The 26,138-nt window shown below is 37.5% G+C and overlaps 1 protein-coding gene and 1 pseudogene across 2 annotated transcripts in view; one reads left to right on the plus strand and one right to left on the minus strand.

Annotated features, from left to right (window-relative positions):
• Positions 1-23,396, plus strand: part of NUBPL (NUBP iron-sulfur cluster assembly factor, mitochondrial) — a gene marked incomplete at both ends in the record, with an annotated part of 253,458 nt that extends 230,062 nt beyond the window's left edge. Inside the window, 3 exons of the mRNA XM_080707130.1 lie at positions 11,766-11,886; positions 16,182-16,264; positions 23,292-23,396. Coding sequence (XP_080563256.1) covers positions 11,766-11,886; positions 16,182-16,264; positions 23,292-23,396 — 309 coding nt within the window. The remainder of the gene's footprint in view (positions 1-11,765; positions 11,887-16,181; positions 16,265-23,291) is intronic.
• Positions 2,570-3,525, minus strand: LOC308271512 (small ribosomal subunit protein uS5-like; annotated as a pseudogene). The gene has a single exon. The product of its transcript is annotated as a small ribosomal subunit protein uS5-like (transcript).
• Positions 23,397-26,138: the final 2,742 nt, after the last annotated feature.

Raw genomic sequence — 26,138 nt, forward strand, 5'->3', positions numbered from 1 at the left:
GTTTGCTTCTTTCCAAGGCCCACTTTCACCCCCTCCCTTTCCCCCAGTGGTTCTAGAAGTAGAACCCAAGGCCTTGTGTATGCCAGACAAGTTCTCTGCCAGGGATATAACCCCATTCCCTTGGGCCCACATACTTAACTGCAATTTCTGTGAATAACCCAGAGTGTGCTTTAGTACTGTGGACACTGGAATATCATGGGGGAGACATTTTAGGGTACCAACAGAGTCTTCACCACATCTGCTTCTCATTGGGATTCTAGTCAGGTGGCAAGTAAAGCCAGGGGAAACTAATGGGTTGAAAAATAGGGAGGAGTTAAGGGTCTGTCACTGCTGCTAACAGCAGAGAGAGATGTACTGCTGGTTAAGGGGAAAGGGAATTCCATGACCAGGATGTTGGGGGAAGTCAGCGATGAAGCTTGAGGCTTGACCACAAGGCCGAGTGGTAATACAACGGTTCAAATGGGTCTGCCCTGTAACTCTGCTCTTAATTACTATCTTAAATATTCTACTAAACCATATTGACTCACTATTTCAGGCCACCTAATTCCATGCACAAGTCCCTCTATTGCATGTCACCAAAATGATGACCTAGATAGTTTGAAGTTTGGTTTTGTGATTTACCATGTGACCTGGAGCAAATAATTTAGTGTCACTGTTATTTTTGAAATAGGAGTGATAGCTATGAGAAACAAAAAAATAGAAACAACCCAAATAAACCTAAAAAAAAAAAGAAATAAGAGTGATAATAGCTATCTCATTGGTCATTGTGGCAGTTAAGTGAGATTATATATCCAGTGCTTACCTAACCTTAACACACAGTACTATAAGTGGCAGCTCTGAATGTTATAGTGATACACTTTAGAGGTTATCATATCATAAGTTCTCATTTTAGATATTAAGAATTCAAGGAATAGAGAAGCTGAGTTGTATCGGATGAGCTCAGAGCTACTTAGTTGGACCCTGAGAAAAACATGGAAGCAGGCCCCACATTTATTGCTCTTTCCATGGTAGACTACTTTTGAAAGAGAAAAGAACAGCTATCTCTTTTTTTTTTTTTTTTTTTTGTGGTACTGGGGTTCCTGGAAGCCCCTCTACCTCCAGGCTACACTCCCAGACCTATTTTTACATTTTTATTTGGAAACAGTGTCTCCTAAGCCAGCGCGCACGGCTGGCTTCGAACCTGCGCGATCCTCCTGTCTCTGCCTACCAAGCGCGGGGATTACAAGCGTGTGCCACCATGCCCGGCAAGCTATCTCTTTTTTAAAAAAAATTATAATATCTGTATATATGCTTCAATTATATACCAAAGAAACTGGTTCAAGGCTAATGGAGAGCTGAAAGCACTTATGAATCTAAACTATTTCAGTTATTATTACTTATTCTCTTACTTAACAATGAGTTTTTCCTCCTTACTTTTTCTTAAAACATAGCTTTTAATCCTTGTGACAGGTTCCAACTGGCAAGCATTTAACCTGATTGTAACCTTGAGAAATTGGATTATATGGTAGCTTGAAAATCTTGCTTGTTACTTACCTGAATCTGGGTTTAAAATGTCAAAAAGAAATTAAAATTGGGGCCTTTTGAGCCTGCTTAATTCAGTACATTTAGACACAAAAATCCAATATTCAGAACAATGTTGATATTCCAAGAGAGTCAATTTTTTAAAAGTTAATAAAAGAAGTACCCTTCTGAGCCAATGATGAATTGAAATAACATAAGAATAGCATGTTAAATGTTTGCGGTGGCTGATGTCAGTCTGGCATGTAATATTTGCTTTCTTTCAGGAAAACCAGCTGAGGTAAAAAGAAAAAAGGAGCTTATACTTTGATGCGACATTAAAAAAATGATTGAGCATGCTTACAGCTGCATCTCAATGGCATTATGTAAATTAAGCTGTAGCAAAGCGTCTGTTTTGTAATGTTTCTACTGTGAAAGGATACACACAATAGCTCTACAATAAACATAAACAGCTTAACAATACATAAAATATTCACAGAATGAAAGACATTTTCGGCAGGGGTCATATGGACATGAATTCTTTCCTATTTAAGAGAGAAAAAAATTTATGAACATATTTGGATATTCTGATGTTCTTCCTTTTTATATTATGTTTCCCCATTCAAAATCTCAGTGGTCACAGAGGACTGTTCCTAAGCTTTTTATTAGGAGGGAGCAATGACTCTGGTCTCCTATCATGGAGGCTGGAAACAGGAGGGCCGGAGCCAGCAAGTAAGGAGAGTCAAAAAGTACAGCCCCTAAGCCCACACCCCCAGGGACCCACCTTCTCCAGCCCCAGCCCTCACTGGCTTAGTTTGCCGCTCATGCCTTGGTAAATCCACCACAGTGGGTTTATCCACTGATGAAATTACAACCTTCATGGCTTTTTTTTTTCTTTCTTTCTTCTTTTTTTTTTTTTTTTGGCAGTACTGGGGATGGAACCCAGGGACATTCTCCCTTCGAGCTATACCCCCAGCCCAATCCTTTATTTTGAAACAGGGCCTCACTAGGTAGCTGAGGCTGCCCGTGAACTGCAATCCTCCTGTCTCAGCCTCCCAAGTGCTGGGATTATAAGTGTGTGCCACCACGCCTGGCTGGGATTACAAGTGTGTGCCACCACACCTGGCTGAGCTTTTCTTTTTGGCCAGTCTTCATTCACTTTATTTTTGTAGTATAAAAACCCTATGTCACAGCCACAGGTAGAGCCTGAGTCCTCTGCATAGACTCTGGTGTGGGTTTTTACAAGATGATCTGTGAACTCCTGATAGGGAGATGTGGTAAACACAGTCTCTTTCTAAAGGTCGAGGGTCAGGTAGGTATGTGAGATGGCATCAAAGGTGGCCTTGGCAAAGTTGCCCTAGGTGGCAGTGTAGCCCCTGGCAGAGTTGTAGTGGTCATCAGTCCCAGTCATCAGCAGCAGCTTCTTAGGTGGATAATGTCAGTGCCTCTGGGGGCAGGGATGAGGAGACCAGCACAGAACCACAGGGTTCTGTCACCTTGTAAGGGACAGTGTGGGGCTTGCCAATCTTGTTTCCCTGGTAACCTCTTTACACAGGACGATGGAAAGGTTGGCAAAGATGATGACCCCTCGAATAGCAGTGGCTACCTCATTGGAGCTAAACCCCAGACCAGCATAACCATTGCAGTCCCCAATGGTAACAAATGCCTTGAACCAAGTCTGCTGGCCAGCACAGGGCTGCTCCTGCACAGGCAAGACCTTCAAAACCTCATCCTTGAGTGATGCACCCAGGAAAATGTCAATGACCTCAGACTCTTTAAGAGGCAGGGAGAAGAGGGATCCCTTCAGGATCTTCTTGTCCTTAACCAGGTGACCTAGCTTGGTGTTGGGGATCTATTCCTTGTCCTCTGCCTTGCCCCCTTAAGCTTGTGGCCGCGACCCCGACTGCAACCAATGTCATGACCACGACCCTGGAGGCCGCTGCCAAACCTCTGTTGAAGCTGCCTCAACTTCCCATCCCTGGGCCCTGGGGCCTCAGGCCCTTCCGTGGTACCCGTGTCCTCTGCCATTTGGTGTTTTCCAGCAGAAGCCTCATGACTTAATTATATCATCTGTGAACATTAATACATGAGCTCTTCAGGGGACATTTTTCATCTAACCATAACATCATATGACACTGTTACCATGCTTTGTTAATGTGCTTCCAACTAAAAACAAAGAACTGTGATGGTTTACCTGTCTTGTAAAGAAATGTTTCATTTCTCTCTCATTCTGTGTGTGTGTGTGTGTGTGTGTGTGTGTGTGTGTGTGTGTGTGTGTGTGTGTGTGTGATGCTGGGATTGAACCCAGGAGCCTTCTATCTCCAAGCTAGACCACTAGCCCTATTTTATTTTTTATTTGGAAACAGGGTCTCACTAAGTTGCTGTGATTAGCTTTGAGTTTGCAATCCTCCTATCTCAGCCTCCCAAGTCCTGGGATTACAGGAATGTACTACCTTACCTGGCTTATCTTAAGGGCATTAAAACATTAAATAGTATGACTACCAAAATAGATTCTATGATCAGACTTTAATTGTCCAGTGCAGCATCGTCCAGTGGAAATATGAACCACAAATGTCATTTTATAGTAGTTATGGAGAACGTTATGTTAAGTGAGATTCTCCAATCACAAAGAGTGAAAGGTCGTTATGTTTTCTCTAATATGTGCAGAATAGGAAGAAATTGGGATACAGGAGGGATTCCAGATAATGGAGGAGAAATCTCATTGGAACCAGAAAATAGCTCTAAGGGTAAGGGAGGATAAAAGGAGAAAGACTAAGGTTCATTAATAGAAATACTACCATTTACTATGTGTGTACATGTGAATATACATGTGAGTGTCAGTTTGGGTACACTATATTGGGAGGGTGGGAAATAGGTGGGGGGGGCACCAAGTTCTATGTTCACATATGTCATTATCAACATGATTTACATTATGATGTGAGACTATAATGCACCAATAAAAGCACAAAAAAGTAAAAGTAAAACAGGTGAAGCTAATAGTAATGTATTTAATGTAGTACATTAATAATATTAACACTATAACATGAAACCCATATGAAATTATGAAAAAATTAACAGGAATTATATTTTTAAACACTAAAAATCCCTACAATTCAATAAGAAAGAAGAACACATAATTAACTGCTTGCACTTACACTGTCATTGATGCCCAGTGTGTATTTTATACTTACAGTGCATCTCAGTTGGACTAGGCACAGTTCAAGTGTAAGTAGTCAAATGCGACTAATGGTTATCTTACTGGAAGTTGCTATTCTGTTACATTTTTTCAGAGCTTCTCTGGTGTTAGACTTTGTTTCAGGTGTTTTGTTGAAATGTTAGGAAGAACAAAATTGTTCAAACTAGTGAACTCACTTTAATTTTACTACTTTGTTTTTTTATTTTTTATTGGTGCATTATGTTCATACATCATATTGGGGCAAAAAACTTGTGTGTGTACATACATGTACACATCTCTGATTTAACCCCTACCCAATTCCCAACACATTCCTTCCCCGTCCCTCCTTCCCTTGCTCTGCTTAGTGGTTGACTTCAATATGTTTAAGTACTACTTTGTTTTTAAAGGATATTTTCTATGTAAAGCAGTTTTTGTGTGTATACATGATACCTAATATACCATCATTTTGGTTATTTGTTCTAATGGATTTTTGTGACTTTTCTTTTAACAACTCTTTCTGAAGTAAACTTTTTATTACACTATGACATACCCACATAAACAGGCACAAACTGTGTCTGTAACGAATTTTTACAAAGTGAACATACACATTATTTGTATTCAAGAAATAGAATAATAGCCAAGAAATAAATCTACATATTTATGGTTAGTTGATTTTTTTCTAAAGTGCCAAATATAGGCAATGGAGAAAAGGACAGTCTTGTTAATAAATGGTGTTGAGGCTGAGCATGGTGGTGCCTGCAATCCTAGTGCTTGGGAGGCTGACACAGGAGAATCACAAGTTCACAGCCAGCCTCAGCAATTTAGTGAGCCCCTCAGCAACTCATCAAGACCTTGTTTCAAAATAAATAATAAAAAGGGCTGGGGATGGAGCTCAGAGGTCGAATGTCCCTGGGTTCGATCCTTAGCACTTAAAACAAGGAAGGAAGGAAAGGAGGGAGGGAGGGAGGGAAGGAGGAAGGAAGGAAAGAAGGAAGGAAGGAAGGGAGGGAGGGAGGGAAGGAAGGGGAAAATGGTGTTGGGATAACTGGATAACCACATGTTGAAGAATGAAATTCATACCATATATAAAAACTAATTTAAAATGTCTTAAAGACTTCATGTAAAACTTAACACTATAAAACTATTAGAAGAAATCATGAGGAAAAAACTGATATTAGTCTGAGCTGTGACCTCTTCAAGATACACCCAAAAGCAGAGGCAACAAATGCAAAAATAGACAAATGAGGTTACATTACACAATCAAGGAAACAAGAGAATGAAGAAACAACCCATGGGGTGAGTGAAAAAATTTGAAGACCACATATTTGGTAAGGAGATATCCAAAATATATAAGGAGCTCGACTCCTTATAGTTAGAAAACAGCCTGGGAAAAAGAATGAATAAAGGGTTTGAATTGACATTTCAAAGGACAGATGACCAATAAGTATATTAAAAATGTTTACTATCACTAATTAGAGAAGTATAAATTAAAATCAGAATGAGATACTACCTTATACTTGTTAGGATGCTGTTATCAAAGAAGACAAAAGTTGCTGGGTGTGGTGTTGCATATTTGTAATCCCAGTGCTTGGGAGGCTGAACAGAAGGATCGCACAGGTTCAAAACCAGCCCCAGCTACTTAGTGAGGCTCTCAGCAACTTAGTGAGACCTTTTTTCCAAATAGGTCTGGGAGTATAGCCCGGAGGTAGAAAAGCCCCTGGATTCCACACCCAGTACCACCAAAAAAAAAAAAAAAAAGACAAAAGTTGAGTGTCATGGTATACAGAAAGGGCAATTTTTGCACACTCTTGGTGGAAAGTGTAGATTAGTGCAACATTATGGAAAACAGTATGGAGATTCCTCAAAAATTAAAAATAGAAGCCAGATGTTGTGGCACAAGTTTGTAATCCCAGCATTTGGGATACTGAAACAGGAGGATCGTGGTTCAAGGACAGCCTCAGCTACTTAGTGAAGCCCTTTGCAACTCAGTGAAACCCTGTTTCAAAGTAAAGAATAAAAAATAGGTCTAGGGGTGTGGCTTGGAGGTAGAATGCCCCTGGGTTCCACCCCTAGTGCCACAAAAAAAGATTAAAAATAGAGTTGTCATATGAACCAATAATCATATATATATATATATATATATATATATATATATATATATATATATATATCCAAAGGAACTGAAATCAGATATCAAAGAACTATCTACTATCCCATTTTTTACTGTATTATTTATAGTAGCCAAGATATAAAATCATTGTAAATATTCATCAAAAGATGAATGAATAGAAGCAACATCATGGATAGACACTGAGATATAGTCAGCCTTAAAAAAGAATAAAATTCTGTCATTTACAACAATATGGATGAACCTGGAAGACATTAAGCTCCAAATGAAATAAGCCAGACACAGAAAGGCAAATAATCTCACATGTAGAACCTAAGAAAGTTGAACACCTAATTCTCTAATAGGTGGAAACTAGAGAGAATAGATCTCATGAGATTAGAAGGAAAACCAGTGAAGTAGAAAAAGGGGACCAGAGGAAGGGATGAAGATAGAAAGGGGAGGTATAAATGAAATGAGATAAGACAGATGTAGTAGTGGGAGATCACAGGTTGGAGGACAGAGAGTGGCCTCTCAGTAATCTAATGAGACCCTCTTTCAAAATAAAAAAATAAAGTGGGCTGAGGTGAAGCTTGAGGGTAGAGTGCCCTAGGTTCAATCCCCAGTACCACACACACACAAATAATAAAGACAATAAAGTATCAATAGATGGAATGAGATAGTAGATATTTTGCATATTTTGCTTGGAATTATGTTTGCAAGCTTTGCTCCTACTATTGATTATAGTCATAATTCTTTCATTCTCATTGTGTAGCATTTCATTGTGTGAAGATACCATAATTGGGCCATTTTACTGTTGGACATTTGACTGTTATGATTAGTACTGTTGTGGAGAGTTTTGTGCATGTCTTTTAGTAAATGTTGTATTCACATTTCTAACTTTTTCTTATTGATTTGTAGGAATATATATACATATATGTGTACATATATATTTTTTCCAGGTGAAAGTCCTCTGTCATGTTTGTGTGTTGTAGAAATCATCTACTTTATAGCTGGACTTTTCACTCTGTTGATGATGTATTTGATTAAGTTAACAAAATCCTGTTTAATGAAAGTTCTTAAGTTTATGCTTAGTACTTTTTATACTTTTATTGGTGCAATGTAATTACACATCATAGTAGGATTCAAAGTGATACAAGCATCACTTGGTGTGTTTAGTGCTTTTTTGTGTCTTGCTAGAAAAAAATTTTGCCTGTCTCCAAGCTTATAATTATACTTACCTATTTACTTCTAAAAGTGTTTTCACCTTTTGCATTTACCTGGAATTAATTTTTGTGAATGGGGTGAATAGTGGATTCAGCTTCATTATTTTCGGTGTGGACATCCCATTAATATGCAATGCCATGTTATCTCCATGATAAATCAAAGACTTCCGTATGTGGGTCAATTCTAGGTGCTCAGTTCTCTACCATTACAACCTGTATTTTGTTGTTGTTGTTGTTTTTTAACCAAGCACAGTGATATATGTGTAGAAAGTTCTTAAGATAAGAATATTCTAAAGCTAAATGGAATTTGTTTATTCCAGAGGACCTAGGAAGCAGCACTGCATTGGTTATCCTTCAACTCAAAGAAGTTTCATGTTATCAGTATAAGACCTAAGTTTTTGTTGTCACAATTTCTGACTCAAGCCTACAGAGGGTTGCTTATCTCCTAACGTTTTAATTATGCATCCATTTCAGGAAATCATGCTTTGCCTATACCCCAACATATGAATATTTATTTGTATTATATATATTTGCTTATATATACAGTATGCATGTTTTTATATTCATGTTCATTATAAAACACAAAAATTGAAACTAAAAAGGAAATCATAAAATAGAAATTATTTTTTTTAATATGGAACGCTTCACAAATTTGCGTGTCATCCTTGCGCAGGGGCCATGCTAATCTTCTCTGTATTGTTCCAATTTTAGTATATGTGCTGCCGAAGCGAGCACCACAAAATAGAAATTCTAATATTTTCTTTCTATACCTCTGTAGCAGCCAAAATGGGCTAAGTCATGTGTGTTAACTGTCCTCAAATTTCAGTTGCTTACAACCACACTAGTGTACTTCTCATGCTTCTCGCCCACGGTGGTTTGGCTGCAACTTTTCTTCTACAGCTCTTACTCTGGCACCCAGACTGATGGAGCAGCCACCATTGAAGGCTCACTGGTCACCAGGACAGAGGGAAAGCAATGGGGAATTAGCACTTAAAGCTTCAGCCTAGAAGTAATAATGGTATTTCTGTTCATCTTTCATTGTCTAAAACAAGTTACATCTCCTCACCTAATTACAGAGGAGAAAAAAAAAAACTAACCTTGTGCTTAGGAGAACTAGACATATTTTAGATAGCACTTTGCCCAAGATTCATTTTGAAGAACATGGTCTTGAATTTGTGTCTAAGAAAAACACACAACAAAATTCTTTTTAGTCTTTCCATTATATTGTGTTACTTTCTATACCTCCGATGGCGCCATCGGTGATGCGTCCACTATGACTGCAGGCATAGAGGCCTTTATTGCCTGAAACCCTCGATGGCTCCTCTTTGTGCCCATTACACAACCCAGATGCCTGGGCAGAGCCCGCGAGCTGCCTCTCAGCCTCATCTCAGCCCTTTCACACCACGTCTCAGACGCCTCAGATCACTTCGTTTCTTGAAGGGAGCTTGGTGCTGCTTTACTTCCATCTAGAATGTTTTTCTTCTGTTTTGCTTTGGTTTCACTTAATTTTTTTGGTAACTTTTAATTCAAATCATTTTTTAAAGAAACCCTCTCTGACTCCTAGAGTAGGTTGATCCCTCTCCATTCATCTCTGGTCACACTTTGCATCCAGAGAAGTGTATTTCTTGTTCGTTCCGTTTCTCCAACTAGAGCACAAGCTCGGAGGGGACAAGCATGAAGGTTGTTTTGCTCACCACTGTGGGCCTGCCGTGTCAGCCCATTGATTACAGAATAAGAGTGCATTGAACGTTGGTTTTAGTTTTGTATTTTATGTCTATCTCGTTCATGTAGTCTGTAGAGAATGTATCAGAAGTATTTATTACAATTCATAGAAAACAATTTGATAATGAGAAGTAAATCAAGCTGCAAATACACTCTTGCTCTTTGCACTGTGTCTTGGGAAGTCTTAAGAGATTCCAAGGTAAGAATGCTTTACCTGTTCTTTCTTAATTGAGATATACCCTCAGCCAGATTTTTGCTTTAAATGTTTTTCCTGTTCTCATTTATTGAATGATATTTTTTTATATTTAAGTTGAAAGCCTTACAGTCAGGGTATATATAACATTTAACATAAATGGCAGTAAAACTGCCCAAGCAATGAGTGTATTATATAGACCTAGTGAATAAACAAACTCTGTGTTATTAAGCTGTGTTTCTAGCTTTCTGGAGATGGTTACTGAATTATCGAAGCACAGTGCAATTAATTTATTTTTATGATACTTTGCATCAGCAAAAGGGTATATATTAGATGCTTGGGAAATGCTTTGCTACAAATTTATGTCCTTCACCTCTTGTCTTCTTTACATGTGTTCTGGGTAACCTTAGTCATTTGTGTTCCTCTTTTCAAAAAGAATAACAAATTTTATCTCTTCCTATCTATCTGTTTCATTATGGATTATCAGTGCTATTCTTCATTTAAGATGCAAATTTTCTAATCACTTACAATGATGATCTTACGGTGGAATTGATAGGATGATACAGACATTGTTATCTCTAAGCCTCTGATGGTGGTACTGTGCATTTTTATTCTGGAAAAGAGCCACTGCTTCCCATCAATAAGAAAGTGAGATTAAAAGGAACATGAATACAGATTATATTTGCAGAGTCTGTGTATGTATTCAAGACACTAATGAATAATAATGTTTGTTAAGGATTTATTTTTTGCCAGAAGCTAGGAAAACTAGATGAGATGAGATGGAGATTTTCTGTGAAACTTGAAGATTTTATTTCAAACAGTAACATTCAAACAGGACCTGAGGTTCATTCACTCTTTTGCTAACATTGTCAGTTTTCTCAGCTATAAAATGGGGATGATGAAATACCCATCTTGTGACGTTCCCATGAAGAGTAAATAAGATGGGCCCTTTAAAGCACTTATTCTAGCACGTGACATACCCCAAGGACCCAGCCTGCGTTCGCTGTCACTGACTATGAGACTCTGCCCCTGTTAGCCCCAACGGTTTACTTTCTTCTTTCTCCCCTCTGTGTCATCGCAACCACTCTGATTATGTAGTACTACCTCCCCATCTCTTTAACTCTAAAAACCCTTTGTATGTCTGAACAAGAGAGTCCAAGATTACAGAGGTAGCTTTTAGCACCTTACTCTCTGACCACCCTTCCTTACCAAACTACCCACTGCCTCGGCCACCCACGAGGTTTCAGCCCAAATCCTCAGGTCTTGCTGCCTCTGCTTGTGCTCTTCCTTCTGCGTGTATTTCTGCCATAGGCCTCACTCTCTCTTGCCACCCACAGCTTGAAAATAAGAATTGTCTATGAGCAATTAAAAAATGTATCGTATTCTTCCCAGCTGGAGTTTTTTTTTTAACTCCTCCTTACTCATCTCTTTATAGCATTTACCATTATATTAAAATTAATTACTAGCTGGGCATGGTGGCCCACAATTGTAGTCCCAGTATTTGGAAGGCTGAGACAGGAGGATTGCAGGTTTGAGGGTAGCCTCAACAATTTAGCAAGGCTTTCAGCAACTTAGCAAGACCCTGTTTCCAAGTAAAAAATAAAAAAAATAGGGTCAGTGATGTAGCTTGGAGGTAGAGTGCCCCTGAGTTAAATCCCCAGCGCTCTTCCTCAAATTCAGTTACCTGTGTCTTGATGTCTTACTAGTTTCTGAATTCCTTGAGAGCAGAGACCATAATTGACACATCATTGTATCACTACCTAGTAGGTATACATAAAAGCTTGTGAAAATGATGTGTTAAATCTGGTTTAATTTTATTTTAACTTCGATGTGTTTTTATTATTCTAGGTTCTTGGCCTTGTCCAAAACATGAGTGTTTTCCAGTGTCCAAAGTGTAAGCATAAAACTCATATTTTTGGCACTGATGGTGCAAGAAAACTGGCACGGACCCTTGATCTTGACATTCTAGGTAAGACCATACGATGTTCTTTTCCAGTAGCAGTTGCAAAAGGGAAAGTAGAGATGAAGTTTAGTGGTGAAGAATGTTACAGAAAGTAGTAAGTTGCTTTTGGCTTTTTGTTTTATGTCAGTGTGGTGCCATTCTATGTGTTAGCCTTTCTTTGTCTTTTTAAGATAGGTTTGTTCTGCCAAACACGATGATAATTTCTACTATAAGTTAAATTTGACAATAGATTTTTTTTTTGGTCCAAGTACAGTGATTTGAAGCTGTATTTTAAAGGATGGTCATTAGCTTGTTTGCTAAGTTGGGCATAATATCTCAGTATAGGTATATATGAAAATACCTGGTCAGTATGTCAACCTCTATAAGTGTTAGTTCCTGAGGCATATATAAAAATGCTTTCCTGAGCAGTTCTTCATTTGCTCACTCTTTCAGCGTTAAAATGACTACATTTACTTTTTTTTTTTTTTTGACGGATGGATGAGAACTAGAGATTAAACCCAAAGACTTTATACCTTCAAGTACACCCTCAATCCTTTTTTGTTGTTGTTGTTGTTTTAAAGCAGTGTCTTGCTTGGTTGCTAAGAGTCTTGCTACATTGCTAAGGCTGTCTTTGAACGCGTGATCTTCCTGTTTCAGTTTCTCAAGTACTGGGATTACAGTCATGCACCAACTTGCCTGGCTATATTTACTGTTTTTGATAATGTTTTGATTTCTATGTCTATTAACTTTAACACCTGAAAATTACATTGTATACACTGTTCAGAGCACTGAATTAAAGAATTAGTGCTTTAAGGAGATCTAGAATTATGTATTAATTGAGAAAAACTTAGACTTAGGATAAAACATGATGTTTCAAAAATCCATGAGCAACTTAGTGGATTTTTTAGAAAATGTGTTTTGATATGCTAATTGTAAGTACATTTCTGTTCTGGGCAAAGGCATATGTTACATGCTGAATAAGGGAGGCATGGAATGAATTATTGGTTTTAGATAGTTAGAAATTAAGATCCCTTAGAGATCAAAGAATTTCAAAACATTCTCAATTAAAATTAAGTTTCTAAAAGTTAATGTTAAATGTATTATTGTTTTGCATTTGCACTATTGCAGCGACTACAATGCCAGGTGAATACTAATGGTATATTTTGATACATCGCTATAATTACACCCACTAATTATATTCTGCAACTGTTTTTCATTTAACTAACTTAGAAAGTTCAATTTTCCAAATCTGCATAATGACATAACAGATTGACATTCACTTATATACTAAATTAAATGTATAATTATAATGTCATTATTGAATTATGCTGACAATATAGTAATTCCCTAACTTATGAGTGGTACAATTTATTTAGAATTTGCAACATCTCATAGAGCAACAATATCATATTCGGAAGTTCTATTTAACCAGCAGCTCACAAATTTACAGTTGCCTAAAAATGTAAAAAAAAAAAAAAAAACAAACCCTGATTACAGGTCACAAAAACTGGATGGTGCCATGGACTGCTATGTCTAACAGTGTTAGGCGGGAAATAATTTAGAGTTCCACCTCAGGACCTATCTCCTCCTTTTAAGAGAGGCATGAGGTCCACAAGGACTCTCCTGTGAACTAGAGCAGGAGACCCCGTTATGAAGAGGTCGAAATTGGAAATGATGACCAGAAATCAGGGGAGTATCACTCTCAGCTAAGGCCTTCTAGCTGACTGAGCGCCCCCCCCCAAGAATCCCATTTGTCCAGTATTGATTTCTGACAGCCACTTAATTTATTTTTGTCCTTTGGATTATATTTTTTGGTTATTTGGTAAAAATAATTCTTTAGAACCTTTGCATTTGTCTGTAAGAAGAGTTTAGGCATAGTAGTTAGTTTTATACCCTCTCAGAGAAATTACCTGTTCTGTATTTGAAATATTCCTCACTTCTTTGAGACCTAGCCCTCCACAGATACTTTTCATACCCCTACTGCCCCTCATTATGCCTTTACTCCTTTCTAGATAGAACTGTCAGCCCATGACCACACTCACTAGACCATCTATTTTCTAACAAGGTTTTCTTTCTTGGTCTGCTCTTGTGGGTCCATAGGTAGGAGTGTGTGTTTCTGGAGGGTAGAAACAGTGTGAATAGGTGGCTTTATGAGTGAGAAGGGTTTATTTATTTTATTTCTGTTTCTACAGTAGAAGAGAAATAATTCAGGATTCCTTACTATAATGGTAGTTAATAAGTCAGGAGAGCCGGGAATGGTGGTACACACTTGTAATCCCAGTACTTGGGAGGCTGAAACAGGAGAATTGTAGCTTTTGGACAGCCTCAACTACTAAGTAAGATCCTCTGCAACCTAATGAGATCTTGTTTAAAAATTAAGAATAGCGGGGCATGGTGGTGCACACTTGTAATCCCCGCGCTTGGGAGGTGGAGACAGGAGGATTGCTCAGGTTCGAAGCCAGCCGCCCTGGCTTAAGAGACCCTGTTTCCAAATAAAAATATTAAAAAAAATAAGTCTGGGAGTGTAGCCCAGAGGTAGAAGGGCTTCCAGGAACCCAGTACCACCAAAAAAAAAAAAAAAAAAAAAAAATTAAGAATAAAAAATAGGCCTGGGGGGTGTAGCTTGGAGGTAGAATGCCCCTGGGTTCAATCCCTAGTACTGAAAAAAAAAAAAAAAAAAGTCAGGAAAAAAATCCTTATGGATTTTTAAACATTTTCTGTAACTCATTTTAACCCATCTGTTCCTGTGATAATTTTCTATAATATAGAAATAAAATTTACTGAAAAGCCAGTCTTTTAGTGGCCACTGAAATTGTCCTGCATTTTGTCAGTTGGCTGTTAGATCTTAAGGAAAGACTTCAAGAGTTAAGATGGCAAAATTTGCTGGCAATAGCATGAAATATCTATCCCTGCCATATACTTCATAACAAATTAAAATACTTCTGTATCATATACTTCTGCATTACGTGCATTCTACATTTCCTAGAAGGGTGTTGAGTTACTTATAACACACACACACACACACACACACACACACACACACACACACACACTGCAATAACTGCATTGGTTTAGAGTGGTGTTGAGAAAGCTGAGATCCGTGATGAGTTGATTCTACTTAAACTCCATTTACTGCATTTTAAATCTCAGCCTTTGAAAGTCTTCATTTCTGATGGTGTTATGGAAAAGTATATTCAGTAATGGGTCAGATCATTTTGCTCTTAAATTCCACCATCTAATAGTAATATATTCTCAGGAAAAACTTCTCCAACCACTGTCTGTATACAAGTTCTTATTATATGCTTCCTGAGAACTCTCCAAGCTCATAAATTATATATAGTGCCATACAGATTGGTAAATAACAAGAGAAAAATAATTCTGCTTGATAAAGAGGTAGATAGTTGGAATAACAGGTGTGGCATACTTTTCTTTTCTTTTCTTTTTTTTTTTTTTTTGTTGGTACTAGGGGTGGAACCCAGAGGCTTTCTACCTCCGGGCTATACTCCAGACCTGTTTTATATTTTATTTGGAAACAGGGTCTCACTAAGTAGCCGAGGCTGGCTTCGAACCTGTGTGATCCTCCTGTCTCAGCCTCCCAAGCACAGGGATCCACCATGCCCGGCTTTCTTTCTTTCTTTCTTTTTTTTTTTTTTTTTTTTTTTTCTTGGTGGTGGTACTGGGCTTCCTGGAAACCCTTCTACCTCCAGGTTACACTCCCAGACCTATTTATATATTTTTATTTGGAAACAGGGTCTCTTAAGCCAGGGCGGCTGGCTTTGAACCTGCGCGATCCTTCTGTCTCCACCTCCTAAGTGCGGGGATTACAAGTATGTGCCACCACGCCCAGCTGGCCTACTTTTCTAACAGTTCCGTTAGCTTACTTGTCTGCCAGCATCAGGAAGGCATTTCATTTTACTTTGGACCACTTTACCTCTGTATCTTTAACTCTTCAACTTCTTCTTACTGTGTAGCATGATATAATATTACAGGCAAAAATAACTTGTGAATGTCTTCTAAGATATCCCATGCTGGAAGACCTCCAGCAAAGAATAAATCAGAGGCCTCATCCCCTTGACTGGCTGCCACAAAGCTTTCATGTATAATACATACACGTGCAGCTACTGTTCCATCCTCAAATGGAATATTTGCCCCTAATTTTCATTTGAAATTCCTTTTGCAGAGATTTAGCAAATTGAGGATAACTGTAACTCAGCTTAATGGTAATGATTTTAGTTCATATTCATTCCAAAGTTTAAATAGAGATTCCAAATGCCTGCAATAGGCTTCTCCTGTACTAACAGATATCTCGTGGGCTCTTTTAGGAGACATTCCTTTACACCTCAACATAAGAGAAGCTTCAGATACAGGCCAGCCAGTTGTGTTTTCACAGCCTGAAAGTGATGAGGTAAGTTATGTTTTAAATGTATAGTTTTATGTTTTTATGGAATATATATACATTTTGATATACTGAAAATTGGGATGATCAGGTTTTATCTGTTTGCAGAGCATATATATAAACAAATATTAGTTACCTTGTCCAACACATCTTTAAGTTAATCACTGTTTTAAATGACAGGCTTCCAGTGTTGTCTCTAAACCATCAGCTCAACAAATTCACCTACAGAGAAATCATCAACCATCTAGTTTGGTTGTGAACAGCACAAATAGTGAGAGTTAATAAAATTCTTACCTCAAGTTTATTTTATTTCAGTATTACAAGTTCAGCTGATTGTTGGAAGAAGGGAACTTAATGTAAGAAAGTGTAACATTGGATAGATAGAGGGTATCTAATCATTAGAAATGAGATTTTCATTGTATCTTATTTTAACAAATAGGACTGGGGAGGTGGAGTGGAAAGACTAGTAGTGTTACATTAGCCAACACCACTGAGGATACAGTCAGTAGATTTTCAAAGTTGCCAAATCGTGAAATCTTTAAGCACAAAATTTTTTATTTTAATCTTCTTAAAAATAGAAATAAAATCAATCAAATACATTTCTCCCTCCTAAGTAGTGCTGTTTAACTTGAATATTGAGTTGTCATCTAGAATATCAGTTTCGAAGTAGTTTTTGTGCCTCTTTCCTGAGCAGCCCAAATCAATCTTCTAATAGATTTTCTTTTTTTCTTTTTTATCTCCTTAGCTAATGGGGATAAATTTATAGTACTGTTACTTTGTTCATTCATAACTATCACTCTTTTCATTTTAGTTTGCTTTCTTTAATCTTCTGTGAGCTGGAAAATAAAAGAGCCACATTCAAGTAGAGTTGTAAATAAAATAAGAGTCAAGTAAATCAAGAATATTGTAGAAGTAAAGCTTATGGTTTGAGTTATCTCTTTTAGGGACCCAGGGGCCTTTTCCTTTCCCAGGAGTCAGCAGTTATAGATAGCATAGGTGATTGAGTTGCTAGCAATATGATCTTTGAGTAAAAACAGCATTGTCATTGTTTTTCTTTTCTTTGCCTTTCAGATATTAAATATTATATTCCCTTTTCAGTCTTTCTTAGAAAGCTTTCAGATTAAAAAAAAACTATAACTCTTTATTGCTTTCATAATTAAAGTCCAGCAATCCCAACAACCATAGGCATGCTTTGTATATGTAGTATATGAAAAGTATGAAAATTGAGGGTTATTTTAAAATTATATACCTTTAAATACTTCTCAAAAAGACAATTTAAAAACATCCCTTGGTGATTTCTTATAAATAGTAGTAATTACTTACTAGTTTAATTATAAGTTTAGATTTTGGAAATATTTTTCTACCTGTCCATTATTGCTCTTTTCTTTGAAATTCTCCAAAAGCAAGAAACATTTTAGTAAAGTTAGAGGGATGTACTACAACATATAACAGAGAACATATAACAATCACCCAAAATAGGATGATTTTTAAACTCTAAACAACATGTATATGGATGTTTTTGGAATTACATTTTTTACAACATGATTTACATTTGTATAAATATTAGACCCATTATCTTACTCTTTCTGGGTGATACTTTTAGAGTCTTAGGACAGCCTAAGCCTTTGTGGTTTATACTAGTTTGGAGTTGGTGAGTTTTTTGAAAAAAAGATGATAATTTTATGTGTTATATTATCAGTCTTCAATTGGAAAGCTTCTCGTTAGTTTTAAGATTTAGACATGGCCATGAGAAGAGGGAAAAATAGTACTTTGTATCTTGTTCTCTTCCATCTTGTTCTCTTCCATGGAAGATACTACTTCCTACTTTTGGATTACAAACATTCATTATTATTAATCATACTCCTAATAATAGCAGTAATTGCATGGTATCAAGCCCTGTTAGACACCTTACTTACACTATTTCTATCCTTACAAATCCTCCCAACAACTTAGTGCAATATGTAGATAGTCTACATATTGCAGATGAGGAAACAGGTTCAATGAAGTTAAATAATTTTCCTAGGGTTGCAGAGCTATTATTAAATTGTAGGATAAGGCAATTGTAGGAAAAAGCAAATCTGTTTTTTTTTTCAAATGATTGATGTCTTTTCAGTTTACCACCTTCTAGGTCCTATACTAAAAACTATGATTTCTTCATTTCCTTCTAAGACTGGTTCAATGCATTCACTAGATTTTTTTATTTGATTCTGATAGTAGCATCTTTGCAAAATAGGTATAATAATCTTCATTTTTTTAGGCAAATAAGCAAAGGTTCATTTACATTAAGGAACCTTGTCTAAGATAGTACTAAAAGCTGGTTCCACACTCAGCTCTGATACATAGTCCCTGTATTCTCCCCCCACTGCAATATCGGCTTCACTTCCTAAGAATCATAAGGTTAGTTCAGTGTCTGTCTGTTGTGTATATGAGCTGGCTTTCAGCTCAGTTCTTCATGTGACAGCGATCTAGAGAAGAGGATGAGCAGACTCTGCCCCTTGGGTTCCATTGGCGCACAGTCATGGGGCACAACACAGAGGATCTTAACGTGGGTCTGAGAATCTACTGAAATTTATCGCAAATGTGTGAAGATACATTTTTCTGGAGAACTAGACAAGGACTTTTGTTAGATTCTCAAATGGGATGTCTGCATGCAAAGGAAAGACTAAATCTGAATCAGCATAGGGTTTCATTACCAGCTTTGCCATTTTCTAAGTGTAACCCGAAGCAGTTATCTTGACCTCTTGAACCTTTCTCTCTAGCTATAAATTTATGTCACAATGAAATGAGATAATAATGGTAAGATACTTTGAAAAATGCCAAATAGAACGCAACTCTACTTATTACCATCTGAAACTTCCCATCTAAGATGTCATGACATGAAGTGTCTTTCCTCTTCCCTTTTATTAAAGGGCTGAGTCCACTTATGACCTTCTCCTTACATAGCATCAAGTAAATGTCACTCTTGGATGGCATTTGAAATTCAAAGTAGCAAAATATGAGTCATGAGATGAGAGTAGAGCTCCCAGCTTCTACATTAAAGATGTTAATGCCTCAGTGTTAGGAAGCTGTAATTGAGTCCTGGAATCTGGATCTTTCCAGGTGGTCTTCTGATGACTTTTGCCTCCTGGTAATTCTCTTTCCTTTTCCCCTACAAATTCAAATAGAAATTTGTTCTCAGAAAGTAAAATCACTGCCCTTTCAACAGATCCTGTAGCATTCATAGAAGCTCATGCCCATTGTACATCTTCATTTAAAGAATGAAGGGAGCATTTACTTGCCAGCATAAACTTCTATAAAAGTTAATCGGATGTAACCTACAAAATTAGTTTTTAATCATTAACCTGACAGCATTTTATTTTCTGCTTTTAGGGTCTGAGCCACAGGCATAATTACAAATCAATAAAAGTTTTGTATTTTGCTTTCTGTCTTCCTTCTTTCTCCACATTCTCTTCTATTCCATCACTCCCTCTTCCAACACCAAGTATCAGGACTCTTGCTCTCTACCCATAAAATCCTTTAAGATTTAGGCATTAACTTTCCCAATAACATTTAACTTTCAGAAGAGGCAAACACAAAAAGATATCGATTCACTTAAAGGTATGAATTGTGGTAAATCTGAGGTATCATTGATAAAGTTGAAAGAGTTTGTCATACAGGTCAGATTATAATTGTTGATTTGATTAAAACTATCTTTGCCTTTGACTGAACTCAGAACACCAGGAATGGACCCAGGATTGACTGATAATTTTGTGGTTTTATCTTTTTATCAAGTAAAAATATACAGACAGCTGTGCTATATGATATGCCTGGTAAAGGCTTTCAAATATAAGCAGAAACTTTTTATTTCTAAATTATCACCTCTGGGCCTTAATAGGGAATGATCCTGTATGATAAATTAGAACTTCAGATATTTTAAAACAAAGACAAAGGAAACTTCTATATGCTTTTTTCACTTTGTTTACTATTTCTCCCCTGTTGCTTGTTAATAACAGAGCAGACAGATAGGGTCTCGCTGTATCCATTCTGCCTCTAGATAGTGTAATTAAAAGATCTAGAATAGGAGAGAATGTTTAGTCTACGTAGAGATGAGTTGGTGAAAGAAGGAAGCATTAATAGTCTGAGAAGTCTAAATCATATTTTTCCATATGATGTACGTGAGACCTTTTTGCTAGATATGTATTAAAGAAAAAGGATGGATTTCACTTAATTTTTCCTCAGATGGGAAAAGTGTTCAAAGGACATGCTCATGTGACCTCTTCAGTGAGACTATAAACTTCATGGCTTCATAATAAGAGCTGCAGCTCCTGAGGCTCATTGCTTCCTCTCTATCAGCACTTCACAAGCCTCATTTTCACCTGGTGCTCCCCAAACCCTTGGAGGTAGATGCTGTTATTATAACCACTTTATAGATAAGAAAATTGAGACTAGCGTGGTAATGTAACTTGCCCAAGGCCCATCCACTAATAAGTAAGAAGCCAAGATTCCAACCCTGGCCTGCCTTCAAGGTCCCAGCTCTTCACAGTGAGCTGATGTGCATCCTTTTTATATCATTACATCCCACAGATTTCCCAACATAATCCTTTGCATACAATAAGAACCAAGGTGTATTTGTTGAAATACATCATTTCAGCATTGGCTGAAAAGAAAAAACTCAGTCTCAACAGTTTTATAGGAATTGAAATTGTTCAACTAAGTACTTTCAGTGGGTTTTCAGCAAATGACAATCTTAAGTATGATACATTGGAAGTGTAAGCTTGAAGATAAGTCATTAAAAAGCAAAAGTTAAATGTGGCAAATTTGATTATTCTAGAATCCTTTAAATTTTTTGTGTTCTGGTAGGTTTATGTCCCTAATTTAATATGGATTAACTACTAAAAGATTATAAGATTACAGAATGATGTCCTCATCTTGGTATGCTTTAGTAAACTTTAAGTTTTCATCACAAATTATTAGGCATAAAAACCTGGAAAAGCCACTCAGAGATAAAAGGTATTTATAAAAACTAGGAGTGAAAATTAACACATTCTTTATAAGTGCAGATTAGTTCCATTTTCAAACCAAAACTGTTGTTTCTGTTAATTGTAGCAAAGACCAAAATCATTTTTAGGCTTCGCATTATGATTACAATAGTTTCATGAGTTTACAGATTAATATATGATGAAGTAAGAGTGGGCGAGTGGGACCAGGTTTGAGTGTTCCCAGTGGGCTGACCTCTTGACCTTGAGCAGACTACTCCCAGTTTCTTCACCTTAGTTGAGCCCACGATGCTTCTTTTACATGATTGAGATCATTTACATGTGAAGTACTTGGTATAATTGGTACTCAGTAAAAACATTTAAAGCCTTATTCATATTTTGAGAGCTTTTTCTTTCAAGGACTTTTAAATGAAATTTTAACACTTTTCTGGTAAAATAAAACACGAGTCAGCTATTACTGCTCTGACTGTCTTTAAAAAAGGTGTGTGAAACACCTAAAGCACTTCATCAAGTCTGCAAACAGACCACAGAGTCCTGTTTGTACTGTCAGCGCTGGTCAGCCTAGGTTCAAAGTCTTATCAGTTTCAAAGCCCAGCTCCTCATATACCAGCTGTTATGCCTTATATTCTCTCCTCCTTTCTGAATCTGGGCTTCCTTGTTTATAAAGTAAGAACTCTCTCTCACAGCTAAGGATAAATTAAATACTTGCCAAATATTGAGTAACCATTGAATTTTAACTGTACTAATAGAAGTATGTTCTTAACTATATCAGTGTAGGAATTAATGGTTTTAGAAAATCTTAGTATTGTGTTTTATACATTGTATGAATAAGTTAATGTTTTCATGAAGATTATTTAAAACAATTCCTAAAATTCAAGCCGGGCGTGGTGGCGCACGCTTGTAATCCCTGCGCTTGGGAGGCAGAGACAGGAGGATCGCACAGGTTCGAAGCCAGCCGCGCGCGCTGGCTTAGGAGACCCTGTTTCCAAATAAAAATGTAAAAATAGGTCTGGGAGTATAGCCCGGAGGTAGAAGGGCTTCCAAAAAAAAACAAAAACAAAAACAAAAAAAAAAAAAACAATTCCTAAAATTCAAGCATCATGATCATTGTTCTAATGAGGACATGTGGGTATCCAATCAGCTGTGGCTCGCTCTGCTTGGAGCTGCTCTTGGTAATTCATTGCACTGGGGAGGGTGTAGCAAGTGAACCAGGAATTCTTACATGCTATCCAGAATTTACTAGGTAAAAAAGCCTGTAGTTGTCACCTGATAGTATTGCAAGCCATTCTTAAGGTGAATGAAGAAAATACTTCCTAAAAGTAAACCATGGGGTGGTAACAAATAATACTCTTTAAAATGATTGACACTTCTATGCCAGAGAAATGTTGTCAGTGTTTAACTCAAGATATCAGTTTGTCAGGAGAAAGGTATACTTTTTTCTGCAACTAGACTGTTTTAATAGTTTGCTGATACCAGGATTAGTTTGTCTGTACTAAATATTTTTTTTTCAGAAAGTCACCTTCCAGCCAGGCATGGTGACAAACGCCTGTAATCCTAGTACTTGGGAGGCTGAGACAGGAGAATCGCAGGTTTACAGCCAGCCTCAGCAACATGCAAGGCCCTCCGCAACTTAGTGAGACCCTGTTTCAAAATAAAAAATAATAATAATAAATTAAATAGGGCTGGAGGTATAGCTTAGAGGTCAAATGTCCCTGAGGTCAATCCCCAGCACCAAAAGGAAAAGAAGAGAAAAGAAAAAAGAAAATAAAGGAAAGGAAAAGAGGGAGGGAAGGAAGGATGGAAGAAAGGAAGTAAGGAAAGATGGATGGATGGATGGATGGATGGAAGGAAGGAAGGAAGGAAGGAAGGAAGGAAGGAAGGTAGGTAGGTTGGTTGGCCACCCAGTAATATGCACAACATTATCTTCTCACTACTGAGCCTCCTCATCTCACTTGGCAGGTTTACTCTCAAATACAGCAGGCATTTATAACAAACTGTTCATGAGTCCTTCACTGTCTCCTGGGGAGAAATACAGAACAAATGAGTCTGCTCTTTTTCAGGCCAAAGCGTACCTGAGGATTGCTGTAGAAGTGGTGAGAAGATTGCCCCCACCTCCAGAAGGGTCCCCCATTGGCCCTGGGAATCGTCCTGGCACATGGAAATAAGACCACCTTTGGAAATGAGCACTGTGGGGATGGACAGAAATAAGAGCAATCATGATTGTTTATTTCTCAGGAAATAATGTCTTATTTTCAGGTTTGATTCACTAAACTATGACTCACAAATAAAATTTTCATGCATTAATATCAACAGCTATATTTAGGAAATTTTTTTGTAAGCTTATGTGTATCAATTATACCAAACTGCATTTTATTATATTGAACTACCTTCTGAGGATTCATGATGTTACAATCTCAATTTGGGAATGAATTGTGGTTTTTTTTTTTTTTTTTTTTTGTAGGATAACAGAGCTAGTCATTTAAAGGATTTAATAAATTATATATGGAAATAAATATAAAGCTTCCCCTGCAGGCAGTTTTGATCTGAGTTTGAATGCTATCTCTAGTACGATTTTGGACTTTTTCTTTTTTTTTTTTTTTTTTTGGTACTGGGGATTGAACCCAGGGGCATTCTACCTCCAAGCTATACCCCAGCTTTTTTTATTTTTTAATTTGAAATAGGGTGTCGCTAAGTTGCTGAGTCTGGCCTCAAGTCTGCAATCCTTATATCTCCCAATTACTAGGATGGCATGGGCTACCATGTCTGGCTATTTTTTTTTTTTAAGGGATTGAACTCGGGTTACACTCTACCACTCAGTGGTACCCCGAACCCTTTTTATTTTTTTAATTTTATTTATTTTATTAGTGCACTATAGTCTCACATCATAATGTGGATCATGTTGACAATGGCATATATTCACACAGTACTTGGTGCCCTCCCCCCTTCCCCATTTCCTTCCCTTCCAGTACTGAGTGTTCAGGTTAACAATGTTATATTCACATGTATACACATAGCTGCATGTAGGTTTTCAGTTGATTAACCTCAGCCTTCTTTATCCCCTACCCTTCCTTCCTGGCTTCGCTGAGGTTTCCCCTCCATTATCTGGAGTCCCTCTGGTACACCTAATAATCCCTAGTTTGCGCATATTAGAGAAAACATATATCCCTTCTATTTCTGGGCTTGGCTAATCTCACTTAAAATAATGTTCTCCAGGTCTTACCATCTTTTATGAATGACATAATTTTGTTCTACTTTATTGCTGAGTAGAATTTCATTGTGTGTATTTCCCATAAGTTTGTAATCCATTTCTACTGTTGATGAACACCTAGGTTGGTCCAAATTTTGGCTATTGTGAATTGTGCTGCTATGAAATAGGTACACATATATTACTGTAGTTCTCTGATTTTACTCCCCTTGAAAAAATAACCAGTAATAGTATAGCCAAATCATATGGTGGATCCATTCCCAGTTTTCTTTTTTCTCCTCCTCCTCCTCCTCCTCCTCCTCCTCCTCCTCCTCCTCCTCCTCCTCCTCCTCCTCCTCCTCCTCCTCTTCTTCTTCTTCTTCTTCTCCTCCTCCTTCTCCTTCTCCTTCTCCTTCTCCTTCTCCTTCTTCTCCTTCTTCTTCTTCTTATTTTTTTTTTTTTTGCAAGTCTGGGGATGGAACCCAGGGGCATTCGACCTCCGAATTATACCCCCTGCCCTATTTTTTATTCTTTATTTTGAAACAGGGTCTCACTAAGTTATGGAGGGCCTCACTAAGTAGCTGAGGCTGTCCGCAAACTGCGATCCTCCATTCTCAGCCTCCTAAATACTGTGATTACAAGTGTGCGTCACCATGCCTGGCCCATTCCCAATTTTCTAAGGAATCTCCACACTGATCTCCATAGCGGCTGAACTAGTTTACACTTCCACCACCCACATCCTCACCAGCATTTGTTATTTGACTTCTTTATGCTTGCCACTCTGATTGGAGTTAGATGGAATCTCAGCATAGTTTTGATTTGCATCTCCCTGAAGACTAAAGATGTTGAACATTTGTTCATATATCTATTGGCTATTTGTATCTCTTCTTTTGTGAAGTGTCTATTTAGTTCATTTGCCCATTTCTTGATTGGGTTATTTGTTTTGCTAGTGTAGAGTCTTTTGAGCTCTTCGTATATTCTGGATATTAGCCCTCTATCAGAGGGGTTGCTGGTAAAGATCTTCTCCCATTCTGTAGGCTTTCTCTTTAGATTCTTGACAGTTTGATACCATCCCCCTTGTTAATTCTTGCTTTAATTTCCTGAGCTTTGGAGGTCTTGTTGAAGTTACTACCTGTGCCTATATGTTGGAGTGTTGAACCTATGCTCTTCTCTAATAGCTTTGCAGTCTCTGGTTTGATTTTCACGTCTTTGATCCAGGTCGAGTTGATTCCTGTGTTCAGTGAGAGGTAAGGATTTAGTTTAATTTTTCTATAACTGGATAGCCAATTCTCTCAGCACCATTTATTGAAAAGGCTGTCTGTTCTCCAGTGTATGAATTTGGCTTCTTTGTCACAGATAATTGACTATAAGTGTGTTGGTTTGTTTCTGTATTTTCTATTCTGTTCTATTGGTCTGTGCGCCTGTATTTGTGCCATACCATGTTGCTTTGACTACAGTTGCTCTGCAGTATAATTTGAAGTTAGGAATTGTGATGCCTCCTGCATGGTTCTTATTGCTGAGAATTGCTTTGGCTATTCTGGATCTTTTGTTTCTCCATAGGAAATTCATGACTGATTTTTCTAGGTCTATGAAGAATGTTTTTGGTATTTTGATAGGAATTGCATTGAATCTGTTGATCACTTTTGGCAGAATGACCATTTTGATGATATTTATTCTGCCTATCCATGAGCAAGGGAGATCTTTTCATTTTCCAAGGTCTTCT

This window comes from Muscardinus avellanarius, assembly GCF_963383645.1.
Source record: "Muscardinus avellanarius genome assembly, chromosome: 12".
Classification (NCBI taxonomy): Eukaryota; Metazoa; Chordata; class Mammalia; order Rodentia; family Gliridae; genus Muscardinus; species Muscardinus avellanarius.